The sequence below is a fragment of the Malaclemys terrapin genome, chromosome 8 (genome assembly GCF_027887155.1).
Source record: "Malaclemys terrapin pileata isolate rMalTer1 chromosome 8, rMalTer1.hap1, whole genome shotgun sequence".
NCBI lineage: Eukaryota > Metazoa > Chordata > Testudines > Emydidae > Malaclemys > Malaclemys terrapin.
In genome coordinates, this window is record NC_071512.1 from 50,505,167 (window position 1) to 50,528,977 (window position 23,811).

The 23,811-nt window shown below is 43.6% G+C and overlaps 1 protein-coding gene across 9 annotated transcripts in view; it reads left to right on the forward strand.

Moving 5' to 3' along the window:
- The window catches only part of RABGAP1L (RAB GTPase activating protein 1 like), a 553,255-nt gene that overhangs the window by 478,374 nt on the left and 51,070 nt on the right, over nucleotides 1-23,811 (forward strand). Inside the window, exons 1-2 of one of the 9 annotated variants that reach the window (XM_054037874.1) lie at nucleotides 19,207-19,376; nucleotides 20,880-21,425. The exons of 4 other annotated variants lie outside the window; for them this stretch is intronic. In XM_054037874.1, coding sequence (XP_053893849.1) covers nucleotides 21,315-21,425 — 111 coding nt within the window. In that variant the 5' untranslated portion in view covers nucleotides 19,207-19,376; nucleotides 20,880-21,314. Of the gene's footprint in view, nucleotides 1-19,206; nucleotides 19,377-19,417; nucleotides 21,426-23,811 lie in introns of those variants that run through there. 4 more of the 9 variants (XM_054037872.1, XM_054037873.1, XM_054037876.1 and 1 more) reach the window with 4 other exon arrangements.

The window sequence follows — 23,811 nt, forward strand, 5'->3', positions numbered from 1 at the left end:
ATTTACTAGGGTTTGTTGTTAAGTGTGTTGAGAAGCCATTAGTACATTTGACATAATTAAAAATATTAAGAGTATAAGAAGTGACAAGACAGAAGATGACTTTCTAGCCCAGGGATGTGTCCATTTGGGATGGAATTTCTGGAGGAGAAGCTGGCCTCCCTGAAAAAGATGTGTAAGGCAGTTGAGGTATCACTTTACAATATCAGCTGTCTAGTGGCACAGTGTGCTGCATGTATGTTGAGTTTATAGGAACAAAAAATTGGCAAAACATTGGAAAATGCTCCACACTGAATCATTTTTAGTTTTTGGGAATAAAAGTTTGTGCAAAAGGTAGAGGGGTGGGGCAGTGTGCTGACAGTAATTGTGTCCAGTCTCATAAGCTGTCCCAGAAACATGGCAGAGGAAGGCCAGAGGTACCACAGCTGCAGAGATTTGCTGAACAAACCGTTTGGATAAAGGAAAACCTCTCCCTGTGGTTTTAATGTATTCACCAGTTCTTGTGACTCAAAAGAAAATTGTCTCAGTTCAGTTGCTCACATGGTTCATATACATAGAGCTGACAGTACTTTGCAGTTTTGCCAGACATTTAACTATCACAATATACATTTACAAATATTAATGAATTGAGCCTCACAACACCTCTGGAAGATGAAATATTGTTATCCACATCTCGTAGAGGGGGAATCTGAAGCAGAGAAAGGAAGTGGCATGTTCCAGGTCACAGCAGATCAGTCAGTGGCACAGCTACTAGTAGAACCCAGGTATCTTGACATAGTCTGCTGCTTTAGCTGCAAGACCACACTGCTACCAATTAACTACTATATTGCATAACTCACTTCTCTGGCTTGCATGCCCTATGAATCTCTCAGGACAGATTTTGCAGTCTCCATCTCTGTTTCTTTCCTGTGAGATCAGATAGACCCCTTTGGTAGGTTCTCTTAATTGGCTCATTAAGGAAATGGATGCCACCTGTCCTAACTTAGATATTGGCATAGAAAGTACGCTTATTAAGTTTGCGGATGATACCAAACTGGGAGGGATTGCAACTACTTTGGAGGACAGGGTCATAATTCAAAATGATCTGGACAAATTGGAGAAATGGGCTGAGGTAAACAGGATGAAGTTTAACAAAGACAAATGCAAAGTGCTCCACTTAGGAAGGAAAAATCAATTTCACACATACAGAATGGGAAAAGACTGTCTAGGAAGGAGTACGGCAGAAAGGGATCTAGGGGTTATAGTGGACCACAAGCTAAATATGAGTCAACAGTGTGATGCTGTTGCAAAAAAAGCAAACATGATTCTGGGATGCATTAACAGGTGTGTTGTGAGCAAGACACGAGAAGTCATTCTTCCGCTCTACTCTGCTCTGGTTAGGCCTCAGCTGGAGTATTGTGTCCAGTTCTGGGCGCCGCATTTTAAAAAAGATGTGGAGAAATTGGAAAGGGTCCAAAGAAGAGCAACAAGAATGATTAAAGGTCTTGAGAACATGACCTATGAAGGAAGGCTGAAAGAACTGGGTTTGTTTAGTTTGGAAAAGAGAAGACTGAGAGGGGACATGATAGCAGTTTTCAGGTATCTAAAAGGGTGTCATAAGGAGGAGGGAGAGAACTTGTTCACCTTAGCCTCTAAGGATAGAACCAGAAACAATGGGTTTAAACTGCAGCAAGGGAGGTCTAGGTTGGACATTAGGAAAAAGTTCCTAACTGTCAGGGTGGTTAAACACTGGAACAAATTGCCTAGGGAGGTTGTGGAATCTCCGTCTCTGGAGATATTTAAGAGTAGGTTAGATAAATGTCTATTAGGGATGGTCTAGGCAGTACTTGGTCCTGCCATGCGGGCAGGGGACTGGACTCGATGACCTCTCGAGGTCCCTTCCAGTCCTATAATCTATGAATCTATGAATCTATGAAAAACTATCTACCTCACCAGTGAGCCTCATCTGCCTTCTATCAGGCCTCAGACAAACTGTGAAATACAGCAAAACCTCAGAGTTACAAAAAACAGAGTTATGAGCTGACCAGTCAACCACTCACCTCATTTGGAACTGGAAGTAGGCAGTCAGGCAGCAACAGAGACCAGGGGGAAAGCAAATACAGTACTGTGTTAAACGTAAACCACTAGAAAAATAAAGGGAAAGTTTAAAAAAATTGACAAGGTAAGGAGACTGTTTCTGTGATTGTTTCATTTAAATTAAGATGGTTTAAAGCAGCATTTTTCTTCTGCATAGTAAAGTTTCAAAGCTGCATTACATCAATGTTCAGTTGTAAACTTTTGAAAGAACCACCATAACGTTTTGTTCAGCGTTACGAACAACCTCCATTCCTGAGGTGTTTGTAACTCTGAGGTTCTACTGTAATGCCCCTCAGGCCTTCATCTCTCAAGGACTCACAAACCCTGACTACAATCATGAGGATTCAAAAGAGTCAATGTTTCAGTTTTCCGGGATCAGTAATTGTCTGCCTGGTCAGCTGCTGGTGGTTTGTGTACATTGCAGCATCATTCACAGGGATGATGGGGGGTATAGCTCTGGTGCATAAAATAGGGCTGGGAATCTCTCATCTAAATTTCCCTGATTGAGCCCTAAACATCTTGTGCACCCTCTCATATCCACTCAGGGCTAAGTTCCCTGTAAGCTGTGTGGCCGCGCAGCAGCCTATTTAGTGCCACACAGGCATTTAGGGGACCTGCCCCAGCCCAACTCACTCTGCGGCCTGGACCCAGCCTCGGCCGGATCGGGCCCAGGTGCAGCTGGAGCAGCACCGCCCTAGGTGCGGCTGGCGCAGCATGGGTCGGCCCCAGGCACAGCCCTCTCCCAGCCCAGACCTGCTGCAGCCGGGGGAGGGGCGCCTATCCTGGACCCCCAGCCCTAGAGCTCCCACGGGAGGGACAGGCACCTCTCCCCTCCCAGCCCAGGTGCTGCTGCAGGGGGAGAGTGCTGGGGAGAGCCGTAGCCCTGGGGACGCCCTCCTGCACTCCAAATCCCTCATCCCCAGCCCCACCCCAGAGCCTGCAATCCCAGCTGGAGCCCTCACACCTCTGCACCCCAACCCTCTGCCCTAGCCCTGAGCCCCCTCCCACAAAGAACACCTCAGCCCCCCCTTCCTCCCTCCCCCCCACACATGAATTTTGCTACGTGCACCAATATGGAGGTTGTGTGTGACACATCACCTTCATATTGGTGCACATAACAAAATTCATTCCACACAGAGGTGGGAAAAATTAAAGGTTTGGCCTATAGGTAATAAGCTCTTGGGGCAAGGAATGCGTGTTTTTCTGTTTATGGAGAGCCACTGAATTTAAAGGTACTATGTAAATGAACCTTAATAATAATAATGGGCTAGATTATCACTGGTTTCAGAACAGCAGCCATGTTAGTCTGTATCCGCAAAAAGAACAGGAGTACTTGTGGCACCTTAGAGACTAACAAATTTATTAGAGCATAAGCTTTCGTGGACTGCAGCCCACTTCTTCGGATGCACTATATGCATCCGAAGAAGTGGGCTGTAGTCCACGAAAGCTTATGCTCTAATAAATATGTTAGTCTCTAAGGTGCCACAAGTACTCCTGTTCTTTTTGTAGATTATCACTGACTCTTTGTGGGTGTGAAAGGGGAGAGGGAGCAAGTTGCCTTTCCTCTCCTTTGAACTTCATGCAGGGGTCTGCCACAGTTGTCATTTTCTCTGCTCCTGTGGCTTGACATCAGTTAGTGAGTTGCCTGTAGTGACAGGACAGCTTCATAACTCTGGGCAGTTATTAACTGCTACAGTCTGGCCATAGTTAATAGTTGAACCCCCAGAACAATCTTTCTTTCAAATACTTCTTTAATTCCTTTAGGAAACATGTACACAAGCTGCTGCTCTTGCTGTTCAGTTATATCAGTCAATAATACTAGCTATTCTCTGTGTAATGATTTCTCAGTGGGTGCATAGATAGCTATTTTGATGCTTGGAAAGGCCAGAGAGAATTCCAAACATGGAAAGAATGTGGTATAGAAGAATTACTTGGGCAGAAGGGGCAGACCCATGACGCTGAGATTGTGCTACTTTAATGACATAAAATGAGAGGAATCCTCGGGTGAATGCAAAGACCACGTCATGACAACCTTGAGCTGAAGTGCTGGAGAATTAGATTAAAGAGAGATGGTCTATAACTAAGAATGTAGTGATATGGAGAGGTAATCTCTTTTATTGGATAAACTTCCGTTGGTGAAAGAGACAAGCTTTCAGGCTACACCGAGTTCTTCTTCAGGTCTGGGAAAGGTACTCAGAGTGTTACAGCTAAATAAGGACAGGTCTATACTTAAAATGGCGCAGCTGCAGTTCTTAAGTGAAGACACTCCTATGCCAATAGTTAATCCACCTCCCTGAGAGGCGGTACCTATGTCGACATAGCATTGTGTACACGATGCGTTAAGGTCAGTATAACCACATCGCTCGGTGTTGTGGATTTTTCACACTCCTGAGTGACATGGTTATACCGACATAGGTCTGTAGTGTAGACCAGACTTAAGAGGTGGAACAGGTTGTTTAGCATAAGTAGTTAACATACATTCTAAGAGACTGTTCAAGGTAAAGTGGCCCATTGTCACCTCTGTGGCCATAGAACAAAAAAATGAGGTTAGTGGGTTACAGATTGTTGTAATAAGCCATAAATCCAGTGTCTCTGTTCAATCCTTAATTTTTAATGTCTAGCAAAATTAGGAGTTTAATCTCCCATGCTCGTCTTTTCAAGGTGGTGTGCAGGTTTCCTTTGAGGATGAGGAATGAAAGGTCAAATACAGAGTGATCGTTTGTGAAAAGTGTTCACCCCGAGGTGATATGGTGTTTTTGTCTTTTATCCGTTTTTCTGTGTGAGTTCATTCGAAAGTGCAGTGATTGTCTGGTTTCACCCACCTAGTTATTATTGGGGCATTTAGTGCACTGGATGAGGTACACCACATGTTGTGATAGGCATGTGTAGGACCATGGATCTTGAAAGGTGTGCTGTGGGCAGTGTCGATCATTATAGTAGTGGAGGTATGTCTACAGGTTTTGCATCTGTTATTCTGGCAGGTTCTGGTGCCACTTTGAGTTGGTTGGTCCTGGTCCATGAGGAGCTTGTTTCTGATGAGGAGCTTGGTAAGGCTAGGGGGTTGTTTGAAGGCCAGAAGAGAGGGTTTGGGAAAGATTTCTTTCAGGAAGTGGTCCCCATCATAAATGAGTTGTCATTATTTAATGATACCTGGTATGGGTTCCAGTGTGGGGTGTCACATGACAACTAGAGGTATGCAGTCAGAGGGTTTTTTTCCCCGTATTGAAGCAGGTTCTCTCAGGGTATTTGGGTGGCTCATTCCATGATGTAAACTACTTCCCTGGTGGAGTATCCTTGTTTGGTGAGGGTGATTTTAAGTATGCTAGGGTATGTATCCCAGACTTTCTCCTAGGAACATATTCTGTGTTATCTGAGTGCTTGGCTGTAAATAACAGATTCCTTAGTATGTTTGGTGTGGTTACTGAATCTACAAAGGTAGGTGTGGTGATCTCTGGGTTTCCTGTATATAGTTTTCTATAGGGTTCCATTGTTGAAGCTGCTCGTGGGGTCAAGAAAGTTGATGTTGGTGTGGGTGTGGTTCTAGAGAGTTTGATGGATGGGTAGTAGTTATTGAAGTTGTGGTGGAAATGTATGGGGGTGTTTAGGTCATTTGCCCAGAGGCAAAAATGTCATCCATGTATCTCTGGTAGTCAGCTGTCACTCCAGCAGGGGGTAGTCTAAGGTGATGGAGTTTGTCATTCAAGGTAGTTTAATAAATAATAAGCACATTAGGTGACTGTAGTGGACATCATTTTAATAATAATTACATTATTTACTTACTACTCATGCCTTGGAATTTATCAGTATGCATCCAGATTAAAACCTCTTTGCCACATCATTTAAGGTCCCTGAACACTCAGAAGGTGCCCACCTTATCTGATTAACAAGTTGATGCTTGTCTCCCTTTTGCCATTGAAATGACACATCCCCAATTTTATATTAAATTTGTCTTTTTCTGAAAAGCTGCTAATTTCATGCTGCTTTAGTCCTGCAGTGCAGAGCCTGTTACTTAGCAACCACCAAAATAACAAATTGGCCAATATCTATCTACTTGCTTGGAGCTTTTTATTTATTTGTTTATAGTTCTTGGCCACCAAAGCTGAACAGATTTGTCCTTAACTTGGCTAGAAGGCTCTAAGCCTCTGTGTTTGAACATGTTAACTTTATTTGGATATCACTGTGTCTTCTTTCTAACAGCATTATTTGTCAAATTTTTATCCTTTTTTTCCTATCCATCATCTTAACAAACTTCTTGTCATATTTGCTGAGAAAGAGATTCTCTCCAAAGATGCTGAATGTGAATTTTAGAGCATAGCTGGGGAGAGTGTCTCATTCAACAAGAAATAGCAGCCCTGAATCTCTGTTCAGTCCCAGCAATTCTTGATCCAGGAAAAGAGGGGATGGGAACAAAGGTGGCTTTATGCCACATTTGTGCTTCCTTTATTCTCTGGCTGCTCTAACTTATGCTCAGCTGCAGGTGGTGCTATTCCATCAGACAATGAGTGCAGTGGTGTTCGTCATGCCTCTTTCTCCCTGGCCATAGCTCCTACATTAGAATCCCCTTTTGCCAGAGGTATTTCCCCAGTGGTTAGGTCCGCTGATGTAATGGTCACCTTATACCAACAGAGCAGCACAAAAAGAGTTGTAACACAACAGAGAATCTGACTGTAAGAGTCATGGTAACCCTGATTATGGAATCACAGTTGTTAGGTTTCGATACCTATTGCCTTACAACAACTAAAGTACTATATTATAAAGGCGCCAAGCACTGTCTGAATACTATTATAAGTTGCAGTTGTTTGCACCACAACTGTAGGATAATACTGTATCCGATTAGAAAAGGGAAGGCTGAATCCTATGGAGAGTTATTTAAACTAATACTTTTTAAAAAACACGTACACAGCATTCATGAATTGCATCTCTGGACTGTGCTTGTCCCGTGACTCATGCTCTCTGGTGCCCTGCATCACACTGCCTTTGGAGACACACTGACTCTTTCCTTGTCTGTCCACGGCAGTTTTGAGCTTACACTCCTTTTTGGTAGGAAAACATTTTTCTGCTTTCATGCTGCGTCTCTCACTTGCCTCTCTCTTGAGAACAAAGAGAGGCAGATAGATGCTTTTCTGCCTGCCTGTGATTCACTCAAGATTTGGGCCTTAGCACTGTATGCTCACTTAGTACAGTACAGTATTCCAGCATTGTGGGTTCAGAGGTCTGGATATTTACAGTGAAAATATTTGTAATAAAAAATAATAATATAAAATGAGCACTGCACACTTTGTATTCTGTTTTATAATTGAAATCAGTATATTTGAACATGTAGAAAAACACCCAAAATATTTAATACATTTCAATTAGTATTCCATTGTTTAACAGTGCGATTAAAATTGCAATTAATTTTTTTGAGTTAATCGCATGAGTTAACTGCAATTAATTGACAGCCCTACAAGAAATAAATAAATAATAAATGACCAAAAGCACTTAGATGCCAAGTTAGGACTCTCAGCCCTTACCCCACCCCAAGATTCTTTGTTGCTGCTGTTATTTGGTATTATGAGGGAAGGGACGAATATGAACTTCTCTGAAATTTCTATGCTTTCTCTGTGTTGCAACTTTAAACCGTGTGTGACAGAGTGCTGGGAGCTATCAGGTGAGCCAGCACTCTGATCACTTAGGCGTCAGTCAGCTCCCCGGGAGATGACTGATTGGGGATGTGCAAACTAATTGGCTGATCGGGCTCAGAGGCTGGATGAGCCAATTAGTCTGTCAGCTGAGGGGTGTGAGAAAGACAGGAAGGAAGTACTGGGGGAGAGAAGGAGTAACCAGGGCTAGTTGAGCCAAGTGTGTGCAGAGATCTCAAAAAAGCGAGACCTCTGGTCCTGTAGGAAAGGGCTAAAGGTAGAGAAGCTTTATATATAATATCGCTGCATGAGACTGTATTAGTATTGGCGATGGGAAAATAAATAGATCACACAAAGTTGTCACGCAACAGAGTGAGTCTGAGAGGTTCCTAGGGCATCTGAGGACAAGGAAGGAGCTTGGTATTTTCTCTTTCATGACAAGATCGGTAGAGAATTTAGCCATAGCAATAATCATAATATTATGCAACGTATGAAATAGAACAAGCTGCATCAAAAAAATTACCAGTGTGAAAGTCTACTTTCATAATCAAACACCGCGGAAAGTCCAGTTAATGTATCTGCTGAATTAATCACTCGTCCTTAGGGGGCTCCCTCAAATGCCAGTAGAGTTGCCAAGTCTATTTGTAATCCTCCATACTATTATAACGAGCTGCAGCAAGACACTTCACTCCAGGACGGCTACTTCAACAGAAGAAATGCCGGTGTAGCATTCCCGTAAAGTAGCCATGGCATGTTTTGTAGTGTGGAGCAAATCCCTCACCTGTTTCACAGCATAATTAGAAATTGAGTCATTCTCCCACAAACATAGCAGGAACAATTCTTGAGAAGACAGACATTTGTAAGCCTTCTAAATGTTATAGGCCAGCGTTTCTCAAATGCAGCCACTTTGGCCGCATGTGGCCACCAGGGAATTTTTCTTTGCGGCCAAGAAAGCCTCCTGGGTGGAGATTGGGGGGAAAGGGGGACACAAAGCAGCAGCCCCTCCCTGCAGTGCCTAGCCATTGCTCCTGGCTGCCTTGGTGTTTGTTGGCACCACCAGCAGGGCATCAGCAGTCTGCACCAGGCAGCCTCCTGGGGGCTCCAGGCAGCACCTCTGCAGACATATGGGGCCAGTGTGTGTGCTCAGCGGGCTTTGGGACCTGGGCTCCGGCTCTGGACTTCAGCCTGGGGCGGCAGGGCTCGGGTTTGGACAAATTTTCAGAGCAGCCACCAGCAAAGATTGGTGGCCACACTCTGAGGCCACCAAAAAAATTGTTCTGAGAACCCCATAGGTATCCACAGCACTAGATTTACATTATATGTGGTCAGTCATATGGGAGACAGCAAATAATGTCTCTTTTTTCACATTAATTTTAACATTTGCTTGAAAGCATCTCATTTTCCAATCAACTTCATGTGTTAGTTTAAAGCAGTGCTGTTATAGAGACAGAATTCTCAGAGCTTTTTCTTGAGATCCCAAACAGAACCTTTTGTAAACAAAAGAAGACAAAGACTGATTTTTCCCTCTTTAATTTGAGTGGTGAACACAGAGACTTGGAATCTAATAAAACTTGAATCTTCTGCATACAAACTGGTGTTAGACAGGAGCTGCCACATTCTTACAGTTCCTACCCAGCCTAGAAGCTGACTGGTAGGAGCAAAAGAGCAAATCAGGGCTAAAAGGAATATTGTCAACTTGAAATTTAGCTAATTTTAAAGCAAATGTGTTAAAAGTTGTGTCAGGTACACACCTGCCTCAGAATCTCCTGCACATTTTTATGGTTTTACAAACCAAATTTTCTTCTTTTAAAATTTTTTTCTAAAGTTTTGTGAAAGACCCAAACAAGGAATGGGGAAATAGTGACACGGACCATACACAAAGTACTGTCAAATTCAGAAAGTAAACAAACTCCACATATATATAGAAATGTTTTTATTTATTTCTCTCATCTGTTAGCGTAATCCTAGGTGTTACTATGTAGTTACAATAATCCTAGGCATTATTTGTAACAAGCAGAGGTATGATGCTTACGTTGATGATGTCCCTTGAAAAATCAAGGGAGGGTATCTATGTGAGGCAAAATCTACCCTCCATTATATCTGACAATCCCATTGTAATCTGTGTGGGAATTAGGCCTGAAGAGTTTTTCTGCTTGTAGAAGGCATGCTGAAAATGCTGAGTAGGATTAGATATTATAGCTCTATTGTGCCTTTAAGACAGCCCTGTTTGGGGTGCTGTGGGGAGACACCACACCAGCAGGATCTCTAGGAGTCATTGAGCCTCAAGTGAGTATGAGGGAGCACAGCCACACCATTGATGGAAGTGCAGTGTCCTCTTCTTTCTGCTGCCAGCCAGCTCTGCCACATGGCAAAAGCACTAGCCTTGAGTAGTCCAAGTGGTAGATTTTGTCCAGCTCTTGCAGACAGATGCAAGGAGAAGAGACTCCCTACACTCCCATCTCTTCTCCTGTGGGCGCCTGCACTGGGCTGGGTATATTCCTTTGTCTTTAGGGACTGGCTCGTTTCCATTAGCTACATAGACTTAATAGCAGTGATGATACTGGTGTCATGGTCCAGATCGTATCTTACTTGGATAAAAAGCAAAATGGAGTCGGAGGAGAAAAGCTGAGGAGATGCCAACAGGACATACAAATGTTTGAAAATGCCTGGAGTCTCTTTGATGGAGTCTGAGCAAAGAAATATTTCATTAGCATGGAAAGAATTGCTTCACTAAACTGCGCAAGATGTTCCCTTCCCCCTCACATACCACTCCAAGTCCAAAGATAAGCCTGTTGTGTCAAATCAAGAAAAATGTATCTTGAAAAAAACCATAGCTTTTCTAATTGTATTACTTTTTATTGAACCATCGGGTAGTAGATACAATTTCCACATTAGGAAACCGGATCAACACAATTAAGTATTGAAACAACTTGCATACTGACCCTCGGACAAAATAAACCTTTGAGGAGAAATTGTCCTTGCTTCTGAAATATTTTTTTCTTCCAAATGTGGACTATATTCCTTTTACTATAGAGTGCAATGATGAACAGAGACTGTGGCAAAGGATTACTTGACTCTTAGATTAAAGTGTGGTGTTGCTGGTCATTGTGTATATAATTTAACATCTTATGCAGCATGACAGAGTCTAAATAGTTTCTGAGGAAAAATGTTTAAAACTAGAATAAAATAGTCACTGAAAATTGAATAAAAAAAGCCTCCCAAAAATCCTGTGAATTTTTTAGAAGTGAGTTTAGTTTCTCAGCATTCACTTTCTAGTGTTCACATCATTTTAATCAAACTAAGGGCTTGATTGTGGAATATATGGACACAGCTCTGCATAGAGTAGGGTTACCATACGTCCGGTTTTTCCCGGACATGTTTGGCTTTTCGGCAATCAAACCCCCGTCCGGGGGGAATTGCCGAAAAGCCAAACATGTCCGGGAAAATGCCGGCCGGGCACTTCCCCTCCCGCGGCTCCTCTGCTCCACTCCTCCCCTCTCAGACTTTAAGAGTCTAGCTGTCCGAGCCAGCACTACCGGCTTCGGGCAGCCCCCCCTGCCTCCGGACCCCGAGCCGCGGGCCAGGCACTTCCCTTCCCGGGCTCCAGCTGAGCTGCTCCGCTCCTCCCCTCTAAGACTTTAAAAGCCGAGCTGCCCGAGCCAGCGCTACCGGCTTCGGGCAGCCCCCCCTGCCTCCGGACCCCAAGCCACCGGCCAGGCACTTCTCCTCCCCAGCTCCAGCTGCTCTGCTCCGGCGGCTCGGGGTCCGGAGGCAAGGGGGGCTGCCCGAAGCCGGTAGCGCTGGCTCGGGCAGCTCGGCTTTTAAAGTCTGAGAGGGGAGGAGCGGAGCAGCTCAGCTGAAGCCCGGGAAGGGAAGTGCCTGGCCCGCGGCTCGGGGTCCGGAGACGGGGGGGCTGCCCGAAGCCAGTAGCGCTCGGGCAGCTCGGCTCTGTTTAAGAGCCGGGCTGCCCCAGCGCTACCGGCTTCGGGCACCCCCCGTGCCTCCGGACCCTGCGCCGCCGGAGCCCGGGAGGGGAACTGCCCGGCTGGGGGCGCAGGGTCCGGAGGCATAGGGGCTGCCCAAAGCCCGAGCGCTACTGGCTTCACGGTTTGCCGGGCAGCCTCCAGACCCTGCGCCCCCGGCTGGGCGCTTCGCCTTCCAGGCTCCAGCCGCGCTGGAGAAGCGCCGTCTGTGGGCGCAGGGTCTGGGGGCTGCCCGGCAAACCGTGAAGCCGGTAGCGCTGGGTCAGCCCTTTCCCCGTGGCTGGGAGTGGGAGGGAGGAGGGGGCGGAGTTAGGGTGGGGAAGGGGCGGAGTTGGAGCGGGGCTAGGAGGTGGGAAATGGGCGGGGCCAGGGCCTGTGGAGGGTCCTCTTTTTTTATTTATTAGATATGGTAATCCTAGCATAGAGTTGGCACAGTGCGTCTCACATTTCCAGGGACATCACAGCCACTGCATCCCCATTGCAGAGGGTGCTATCTCCTCACCTCTGCACTGATGAGCTCTTTTGGCTGGAGTGGAGGGAGTAGGAGCCAGGGGCTTGCCTCTTTTAGGAGACTGTAATGACAGCAGCTTTGCAAGCATTGCAGAGCTCTTTCACTCTGTGGGTATGTCTCACAACACAGTTAGCTCAAGTTAGAACTTGAATTGTGCCCTTAACCTGACTCCTGTCCACACACACAAATCTCTAGCTCGAGTTTAGTGGCCTTTTAAGCTCAAGCTAGCTAGCCTGTCGGTGGGGTGGGTTGAAACTCAAGTGCTGCTGATGCTGGAGCTAGTAATGCAATGGGGATGCACAGCTCAGGTTACACCAACTCAGCAGCAGCTAATGCAGTCACTTGGTGTAACTTGTTATTTTGCAGTGTGGTCACACGCTCAAAGCTAGGCTAGCTCAAGTGCAGAACTGGAGTGTGCTAACTCAATCTAAGGCCATGTCTACACAAGCAATCTTACAGCGGTACAGCTGTATCGATGCAGATCACTTGTGTAGCCGCATTATGCCAATGGGAGAGAGCTCTCCCATCGACGACATAAAACCACCTCAACAAGCGACATAGTGCTGTGCACACTACCACTTATGTCAGCAAAACTTATGTCACTCGGGTGTTTTTTGCCAACGTAAGTGGTAGTGTAGACCTGGCCTAACTGTTGCAGTTGAGACAAGCCCTGTGAGTGAAAGAACTTGTCTTTGCACCTAGTCCCCCAGGTCTCCCCTTTTGCTCCCTCTCCTTCCCTTGTGCACAGTATGATCTGACCCTAAGAGTACACCACACAGCAACTTGGAGGGGTAATTCCCAGTGTGTGTGTGTGGATATGTGCATGCTAGCTCTGCTCAACATAGCCCCTAAAAGTAGCAGTGCGGCCCCAGTGGCATGAGCAGCAGCTCATGCTAGCCACCCTAGTATGTACCCAACGCGGTGGGCAGGATTGTGCCCATGCCACGGCAGCTGCAGTGTTTTAGGTGCTAGCTCAAGCAGAGCTAGTATGTGGACATCTACCCGCACTGTGAATTGCACCTTCCAGCTGCTTTGTAGACATGCCCTAAATGATCAAATTAAAATTGAAACCAGTTGTGCTATGAAGCATCCAAATAAATATTTCATTGTATTCTTCTTCTGTGTCCTATTCACCCAGCACAGTGTGGCAGTCTGCCAGGTAATACGTTGTTTTGACAGCAATTTGGCGAGAACCTGACAGACAATCTCCAAATAATTATACTTAGCATTTTATATTTTCAATGCAAATATTAACTAATTTTCACAATGAAATAGGCAGGTAATCTAACCTCCATTTTGTGGATGGGAAAACAGAATCAGAGCAGTCCAACTAGCAGAAGGCCACACGGCAAGTCAGGTGCAAACTTTGGATTAGAACCAAGGATTCCTGGCCCCTGGTGCCATGCTAACTTCGAGTTTCTTCATATTTGCAAATCTAAACTTTATAATGTGTTGTTTAATGTTAATATCTGTTCCCATTTGCTATTCAAATACAGTATATGACGACAGTCATTGTAATTCAAGGACAAAGGTAACAACATAGATATATGCTTATGAATGTTTGTGAGGAGTCCATACCAGCTGCAGGTTCACTTTGCCCTGACAAGACTTCTGTTTGATACAATGTGTTCTGGTCATTCAGATTGCTGAGGAGCCCCATTCAGATAGCACAGCGAGCCCCTGAATCAAACTATGCTGCCAGCTACCTGGGCAAAACCAGAGTTAATTTAAAAATTTCAACTGCAAACCATTGTGGTGGTACATTTGTCTACAAAAATATATTTGAGCCGCAAAATTCTTAAAAGATTAGATCAGCTGGCAAATGTTGCCATTTTAAACAGTTTTCATTTCAAAGGTTATTGTTTTGGATCAGTTTATTATTTAGTACTTAAAATATGCAAAGAGCTATTCACATATTATTTAGTTCTTATATTAATATCCTCTATAAGATAGGTATGTACTATTATCCACATGTACAGGTGAAGCACAGAGATTTTTTGGTGCCTTTACCCATTCCTCTGTCACGTGGACCTGCTTGCTCTGCTCTAAGATTGACATTGAGAGTGAAATATATCTAGAATAGCTTTTGCTTATCATGCAGCATAACTGGGTAACCTTTCTGGCTGCTGCAAGTAGCAAAAATGCCATATTGGTTTTGCATAATGAATCAGACAAGAGGATGGCAGACTGTTCTGTATCTACCACAGATTATGCTAGGTACTCTACAATATCGCCCCACCCTGCCCCCAAATTGTAGTGCTCGTTTATAGATGAGAAGGGATATGATTTTCAAAAGCCTGCAGATATGTCTATTCTACAGTCAAATGTATGATTGCAGCATGGGTAGGTATACCCACAATAGCTTTAATTTAGCTAGAAAGAATGGCTAAAAGTAGCAATGAAACTGCAGTGGCGTGAGCTAGGAATGTGCGTACATAGGGGTGGGCTTGTACAGCACTTGCCACTGCAGCTTCACTGCTGTTTTTAGTTGTGGTAGCTAGATTAAAGCTAGTGTGGGTATGCCTGTCCGAGCTGCAGTCACACCTTCAATTGCAGCATAGATGTACCCCAAGTCATGGAGGAGAGTAGGTCCAATTGACTTTCAGTGGGACTTGTGCTCCTAAATTACTTAGGCCAGGCTTGCTCTAAAAAGTTAGGTCGACCCAGCTACATTGTTCAGGGGTGCGTAAAATCCAACCCCCTGAGCAATGTAGTTAAGCCAGCCAGAGTGAGTGTCTACACTGAAGCACTGTGGCTGTGTTGCTGTAGCAGTTTAAGCCTTAGGCTCCTTTGAAAATCCCACCCAAAACGTAGGTGAAGGGTGGGGAAAAGGACTGCTACACACAAACAGTGTTCAGGACAATGGTTTAGATAGATGATGATTTTTTAAAATATATATATACATTTTCTAGAGACAGAAGGACATGAAGTGAGAAATTCACCAATGATTTCTTGAGAAAGCTGAAGAGGGGAGAGGAAAGTAGACCGATCTTGATTCAGCAATAACTATAGTGGGAACCTGGGTCAGTGTTAGCTTTCTGTGTGGCATACAGATGATTTGCAAAGGATAGGGGAAGGAAAGGAGGAGTTTGGGTTTTGCAAATTTGCTTCCTTATAATCTATAGAGAAGGCCTGAACAATTTTAAAACTTTTTGTTTTGTTTTTTGTATTTTTTTTAAACTTTAAAATAGGAGTAGAACTAGATTTACCATATTTCCACAATCAAAAAAGAGTACGGGGGGGAGCCCTACTCTAGCCCCGCCCCCGTCCTGCCCCCATCCACTCCCTCCCACTTCCCACCCCCTGACTGCCCCCCTCAGAGCCCCCAACCCCCCCCCACTCCTTGTCCCCTGACTGCCCCCTCCTGAGAACCCCCCACCCTAACTGCCCCCCTAGGACGCTACCTGTCCCCTGACTGCCCTGACCCTTATTCACACTCCCGCCCCCAGACAGTCCCCCGGGACTCCCATGCCCTATCCAACTGCTCCCCGCTCCCTGACAGGACCCCCAGAACTCCCAACCCATCCAACCCCTTCTGCCCCCTGCCTGCCTCGACCCCTCTCCACACCCCTGCCCCCCTGACAGCCCCCCCAGAACGCCCGACCCATCTAACCCCCCCGCTCCCTGTCCCTGCCTGCCTCGACCCCTCTCCACACCCCTGCCCCTCTGACAGCCTCCCCCCGAACTCCCGACCCATCCAACCCCCCTCTCGCTCCTTGTTCCCTGACTGCCCCCCTTCTCCAACTCCCCAGCCTCCTTACCGTGTCGCTTGGCTTAGAGCAGGTGTCTTCCCCCCGCCGAGCACTGCCGGGTGGTGTGCTGAGGCTGTGGAGGAGCGGGGGAGGGGCTCTGGCCGCCGCTGCTAGCCCCACCGCCGCGTTCCCTCACAGGCGCACAGTCCTGCCCCCCAGCGTTGCCGGGCGGCATGCTAAGGCTGCAGGGGGGAGCTGGGAAGGGGCTTTGGCTGCCGAGGTCCCAATGCGAGCGGCGCTCAGCCGCCCTGTCAGCTGCTTTTCGCTCTTTAAATAGCCGACCGGGGGGAAATCCCGGACATTTTTAGATTTTTAGAAATCCCCCCCGGACGGCTATTTAAAGAGTGAAAAGCTGGACATGTCCGGGGAAATCCGGACGTATGGTAGCCCTAATAGAACAAAGTAAGGGAAACAAATCTCATCTCCCCTCCCTTCACCCACGCATACAGTAAATAATTCAAACACAGGCATAAAATAAAAAGAAGCAAAAGTTTTGACCTTTTCTCTAAACCTTGCTACAGATTTATATTGAGGGGGAGAGAATTCCAGAGTCACCGGCTTACTGGAAAAGGCCCTGCTTCAGCAATTCCAATCCTGCTAACCTCTGCTACCACCAGAAGAATAACAGTAACTGTCTAAAGAATATTGGTTTGCTGGCTTAAATCTGTAAGATAGAGTGCACAATTTTGCCTGCACCTAAGTTACAAGAAAGGCAATACACTTGCAAAAGTCAAGGATTTGCATGCATACATATCTTACTGCATGTACAACCCTGATTTGTACACATGTGGGCGGGATTTTTGCAGGCACAGCTCAGGTGCTCACACACATACATTTTAAAAAATTTAGGCCATGTTATCTGACACTTAAAAGTAAAACCGTGAAAAGCATTTGCCCAGCAATAAGCATCTGGTGCAGTATACACCACTGCTATAAAGTTACATATGACACTCTCCATGAATATCACATTATACTTAATGTTTGTGTAAAGACAGAAAATCCCCAGAGGCTCCTAAAACATTATGTTTCTCTTAAAATTTGAACTAGTTCATAATTTGAATATGAGACTTCACTATGACCGTTTCCAGACAGTTACTTATTTAATGGTTAATATTCCTTCTCAAAGGTATGTCTACTTAGGACTGTATTGATTATCGCTTAACTTGAGGTAGTTAACACCTAAATCAAGGCTGGTCTGGCATTCCCCAGGCTTCAAAAGTTTAATTTACTCTAGGAGTCAGCTAATGAAGAGGGTGGGATTAAACTCTTTCTGGAGGGCAGCAGTGTTGTCTGGGATTGCCCAAATTTGATCAGCCATTTTATAGTCTTGAGGGGTTTTTCTGTGATATTTAGCTCTGGGGGGGGGAGTAATATTACTCCCTATGACAGGTTGCAGAGTAGCAGCCGTGTTAGTCTGTATCCGCAAAAAGAACAGGAGTACTTGTGGCACCTTAGAGACTAACAAATTTGTTAGTCTCTAAGGTGCCACAGATACTCCTGTTCTTATTACTCCCTATGCAAATTAAGAGAGAGATTTGGGGGGGGGGTTCACTCCTTTGGCTTCTTAATTGCCAGTAATCATCTTGGGGTAAAGAGCAGGGTAGACCTTTAATGTGGGATAAACAAGCTTTCTCTTCTAATCAGCTGTTTTCCACTTTAATGGCTGCATTTGAAACAAATCTTACCTTTCATTACATGGTGGGGAAGTTATGAAAGGGGTATGATAGTACCATTGTTCATCCTGTATTGGTTGAAAAAACTATGCAAAAATCTCTTAAACGCTGCCAAGTAGCACTTCAAATGCAATACAAACAGGTTTGAATTTAATTATCTGAAGTCTGTTATGTTAATGAATCTGGGAAGTTCACATGAAATCCAACTTGGAGTGACTGAAGGAAACTCCAAACTCTGCTTCATAAAAGGAGTGGCTGTAGTGAATGCTTAGCAAGAATCTGGAGAGGGCCCTTGCTCAGCATACATAACTCTTTTCGGTGATGGTCGAGTCATGTTGGTCCCAGGATATTAGAGAGACGAGGTGGGTGATGAAAGAGAGACACTTTCTAGCTGCACTCTCTTTCACATCTCTTTCAACAACAGCAGTTACCTCACCCACCTTGTCTCTCTAATGATGCTTTTTAGTCATTTGGGTGAAAGGTCCCTTGTCATATGTCAATAAGACGTTGCCGGAGGTAGGGTGGGAGGGAATCTTATCGGGTGAGTAAGCAGAATTTTGCTGCATAAAGGCAAATGTTATGCAAAATTCAGTAATATTCCATTCATATTTTCTTTTCCTCCAAATGTGTAAAATGTGATTCAGGTCAGTTATATTAGCTAGTGTAGTCTTGTGCTGCTGTCCTAGCCATCTGTCGGCTGGCTAAGATTGCCCTCCTGCCTCCCCATGACCACCTGGTTGAAATACAAATGACACAGGAAAACTGCTTTACCACTTCCTTGATGACTGCTACTGCAATACCTGTGTGATGTTATGCAAAGCAGCAGCATTTGTTACAAAGGAGGGGGAAGAACGTGAGGCAGCTCTAGTCTGCACATTGCTGAGGGGCTCAGTATTCAAGATCAGACAACACGTGGGCAGACTTGAAGAAATCGTGAGCTGTTTCTGTAGAAAAGGCATATCTCCTCTTCCCAGTTTCAGTGAAATGATACTCGGGGCCATGTCTTGATAGGCAGACAGGTTGTGTTTTTAATTGTGTTAGCTCAATTGGGTTATCTTAACATGACTGAAAAGCCCTGTTAAGGTGCAGGTGCTGGCCATGTTGCAGCCTAGGCTCTTCCTGGGCTACAACCCAGCCAGTCAACACAACTTGCCTGCATTCTAACGGGACTTTTCAGTCACATCAGGCTAATTCGACTGAGCTCACATGATTGAAGAAATACCCTTTTAAGTCAGTGAACTGTTCTGCTGTAAAATGAGAGTAAAATCTGGCCCATAATCTCTGACCAGCAAAAAGTTGACTAGAAGGATTTAATGATCTGAGCTGGGTATTATTTTGCATATCTGCATTCTCTACCCCCTACTACCCTTGTAGAATTAAGTTGTTCTCTCACTAACGTAGGAATGCTTGTTTGTACTGTGTGCTCGCTCCCTCAGTACATACATGACTGTTCAAATGTAATTTCAGTCCCTGTTTGCAGCCTCTGAACAGCTGCCAGCAAGGAGTGTGGAATTATGGGAAGTTTCTTTCTTCACCACCTACAACAGGTGTCTTTGTCAGCACACCTCATACACAGATACCTATCCGCAAACACTGAGTCACCATGACTGAGAAATGTGAATGCAGGAAGAACTGCTTTCAGTGCCAGCAAGTGTTTCTATAAGAAAAACCTGAAGCCATGAAGCAGAAGAGAACATACGTGAAGAAGTTCCCAGTACAAGTTACAGCACTTCTGAAAATATAAGAAGATTTTAGAATACAAGGTATGATCTATCTGCTGGACTCCTTGATACACAAATTGTTTACTGGATATCACTCTAATTTTTTAATCTGAATTGCCTCTACTGAGGGAAACAAGTACAAGAAATATTATAAGACAACCTCATCTAAGCAAAGCAGAAATATACAGCACAAAAGCTGCATTGCAGATAAATTTCAAGTGAAAATATTTTTCTTTCTCCTGCAAGGGTTAAACATGATCAGAAACTGTTTTAATCTCAAGGATTTCACCTCAAGCGCCTCATTTTTGTTTGCCATAAGCCTATTAGAACACTCTTCTGTTTCCTAGCAATAACATGTAATTTTTTCCTCCCCTATTTAAGCAAAAGAGATGTTGGTTTTTAATCCTGAACACTACAGCTGTCGCTCAAGTTTCCTATTCAAATGCAAATAGCACGTGGTGCTATTTAAATACGCATGTAATCTTTGAAAGATACTTCAGGAAAAACAGGAAAAAGAGAAGAGCAAGGTTGATCTTATCCTGTTTGTTCTGGAAAGCAAGCGTGTGACAATATGCTACTGGCAATTCGGACTGGAAATCTCTGTAAGGTTTGCAGTATCCAGCATTCACTCTGATTTGGGGAAAAACACCCAACTGAATCCATTTACATTTCTTGCACAGGTCAGAGTTTTCATCGCTGGAACAAAATGCTACCAGAGGGGGGTAAAAATGTAATAGATGGGGCTAAATAGAAGCACAGACGATATAATTTTACTCTGTTTTCATTTGGCAGTGATTACTTTCCTTGTAAAACTGAGCTTAAAGGAGTTTTTCTCAGAGGATATGTTTTGTTTATTTCTTTAAATCAATTCATACTTTTCTGTAGAACCATATTTTCATTTATAGTTTGATAACTTTCAATTTCTTTATCATTTTCCAAACTATTTTTTTCTGTTTTGGCAGTTTTTCTTTGTCATATGGATGTTTAAACAAATGATTTGACAAGACTGATTCTCCGGGAAGCAACCAACAGGGGTACTGTACACTGTTTGTCTGAGACCCTATCACTTTTGTAATTAAAAGCAATAGAAGTCCTGAATATTTCATACTAAGGACAATCAATCCTGGGGAAAATAATGTGGATTTCTATTGGTTTTCTTTTGCTTGAAAATGTGTATTTCCTTTTTAGAGTATAGATAGTTTAGATAAAAGAGTCTTGATTTTTTCATCATATTCTTCCCTTTTTGAGGTGACAGTTTTACTCTCTGGGTTGCAAAGGAAACTAACATCTGTTAAATCTCCACCATAGCTGGGACTCTTTCTTGCTTGTAATTTGATATTGTTGCTGTAGCAGCCCTACTTGTGCTTTAATTTTAGTACAGGTTTTCCAAAAAACCCTAAATGACACAAACAACAACCTAAAACTGTGCAGGAGAAAGTGACTACTTTTTCAAGTATTTCTGAGGATAAATTTATAAACTTGTGAAAAATTCCATGGAGGGCATACGAGAGGTCATTTATACACTCCTTTTCTTTGAATCTGCAGAATAAGCATAAAACAAGAATTCAGTAGAAAACCAAACTCCCCCAACACGAAGAATCATCTGCCTGTGGATAAATATTGGACTTAAAGAGTGAATCATTACAAAGAACTTTGGGATGAACAAAGAGAATTAAATAGTTTCCTAGGATTTGGAAAAACTTCAGTAAATTACTTTTCTACTTTCTCTGAGAATGTGAGCGGGCGTTTATAATACACATTTCCTGTAAAGATAAGAGACCCCCCCCCACACACACCTCAAGAGACAAACTACATACAGGAGCTGCTTTGGTTGGTTGGGGTTTTTCTTGTGATGCTCCACCCACTCTAGCTTCTTCAGGTGGGTGTGGGCGACCATCACCCACAAAGAACTGAGATAAGGTTCATTGTTGGATAGTGAACCTGCTGCTGCTGCTAACCGGCTGGGAGCTTGCTGACAAAATGATGGAAGAAATCTCCATAGTGGTGGCCTACAATTCCCATATATTTAGCCAGCTGCATGATGAAGATTTTCTGGCCAGTCTGGTGGCAATCAGCAAACCCAAATCTGTGGTAGGTGTTGCTGCTATGATTGTGAACTCTTGTTCACTGGTTGTTGATCCTTTGACTGTAACATGTGATGGTTATACTCCTACAGGAGAGGAGCCCTTTCATTGAAAGCAATACAGTTCTTCTTAAAAATTATATAAATCTCTCTGTGATTTGTTTATATGTACTGAGAAATAGCATACATAGTAATAATAATGATGATAGTAATTTAATTTGCAGTAATAATTTCAACTGTTCATATTGAGTTAATGTCTTTCTGAGAGACTGAGGTGAAGAGAGAAGGAATTGCTCAGTAAAAAAGCTAGTTTTGTGGTGTGTATAATATAGAAGTTTTTTGTGTAATTTTGATTTGAACTTTTATGGTTCTCAAGTGTTTTGAGCTCGCTGAAAGAAGTAAAAATGAGACTGGAACTAATTCCAAAGTATTTTTCTCCTAAAAACAGAGCAAATGCTAAATAACCTCAACACTTCTAGGTCTTAGCATGTCAGTTAAAGACTCAAGGCCAGATTCTCAGCTCGTTTTTATCAACATTGTTCCTGTGAATCTGAGCTGTGAATTTGGCCCACATGATGGTTCATAGACTTCACACTCATTTTATAGGAATTGTTCTTATGTATCCAATTTAAAAATCAATATAAGCATCTATGCAAACTTTTTAGTTAAAATACAGCACCAAATTAATGTTCTAAAGCATTTTAGAGACCTGTATGTACATTATATGCATAGTATAGTCATGATCCTGCATTGGGATCTGTTAATGTGGATATATGTGGTACCACTGAAGTTAACAGCTTTGTCTTCAATACCAAAAAAAAAAGACGCGATAAGTCATGCATTAGCTATCCTGCTGTAAAATCTTAGTCCAGACAAGATACAGGTAGTTTTTACTGTGCTGTAATTAGGTGAACTCAACTGCTGGTTGGAGGTATAGGGTTGACCTCACCTAGCTATATCAAAGTAAAAGATCACTGCACCTTGTTTCCTCTAGGATTTTCAAAGAATGCCCAAAGTTGGGCTCCCAATTCCACATTATATAGGGTCAGATTCTGTGAATGACTTCATGCATGGGTCTGCCGGCACTGAGTCATTGGTGAGATCGAGGGTTTGGAAAATACAAGCCTGATTTTTCAGAGTTGTTGAGCTTAACTTTTTATTGACAGATGCAGATGCTAAGCATCACTAAACATCAGGCTTCTTATCTAGGAGCCTATGTTTAGGCACCTTGTTTGCAATTTTTGGTCAGTGTGTGTATACTATCTGTGTAAGTAACTATCAGAGGGAGAGAATTTATTTAGGTAACAGTACCTGGATTCCTCCATCTGTGGCAGATCTATAATCTTCACAAGAGGAAGAATATGCCATATCTATGTATTTTAAAAATACATTAAATTCACGACTACTTTAGCTTCCCTCCCCACCAGTGGAAATTGCAGTTTATGTGCACCTGACCTCTCTTCATTACACCTGATTAGGACTCCAAAGGTAAGCCAGTTTCCTTAGATTTTGTCCAATCACATTCATTCTGGTGCCATTTTTCTTCCTTACCATTAGGTCTTGTCTAGACTAAGATTTAAGATATGTTGAAACATATTAGCTAACATTTAGGTGACCAGATACCCCAATTTTATAGGGACAGTTCCGATATTTAGGGCTTTGTCTTATATAGGCACCTATTACTTCCCCACCCTCTGTCCTGATTGTTCACACTTGCTATCTGATCACCCTAGCTCAATGGCTCTCAACCTTTCCAGACTACTGTACCCCTTTCAGAAGTCTGATTTGTCTTGTGTACCCCCAAGTTTCACCTCGCTTAAAAAGAACTTGCTTACAAAATCAGACATAAAAATACAAAAGTGTCACAGCACACTATTACTGAAAAATTGCTTACTTTCTCACTTTTACCATATGATTATAAAATAAACCAATTGGAATATAAATAGTGTACTTGCATTTCAGTGTAGTATATAGAGAGTATAACTAGTCATTGTATGGAATTTTAGTTTGTACTAACTTCGCTAGGGGTTTTTATGTAGCTTGTTGTAAAACTAGGTATATATCTAGATGAATTGATGTACCCTCTGGAAGACCTCTGTGTACCCCGAGGGGTACGTGTACCCCGGTTGAGAACCGCTGCCCTAGCTTACGTGTTTGAAAAGTCTACTGTCAAGAAGACACTTCATTCTTTAACATGTGCTAAACTTGGTTGAGTAAAAGCCAAAGCACCTCCTAAGCTTTCACGTGACCAGCTTAGCACATATTACAGGCTGTGTGCCTTGTCTACACTGGGCTTTTAAAATGTGTTAGCTAGCATGTTCTAACTGCACACCATTCAATCTTAGTGTAGACAACGCCCTCTTCCCTATCTTAGGCAATTGCCATAACAGCAAC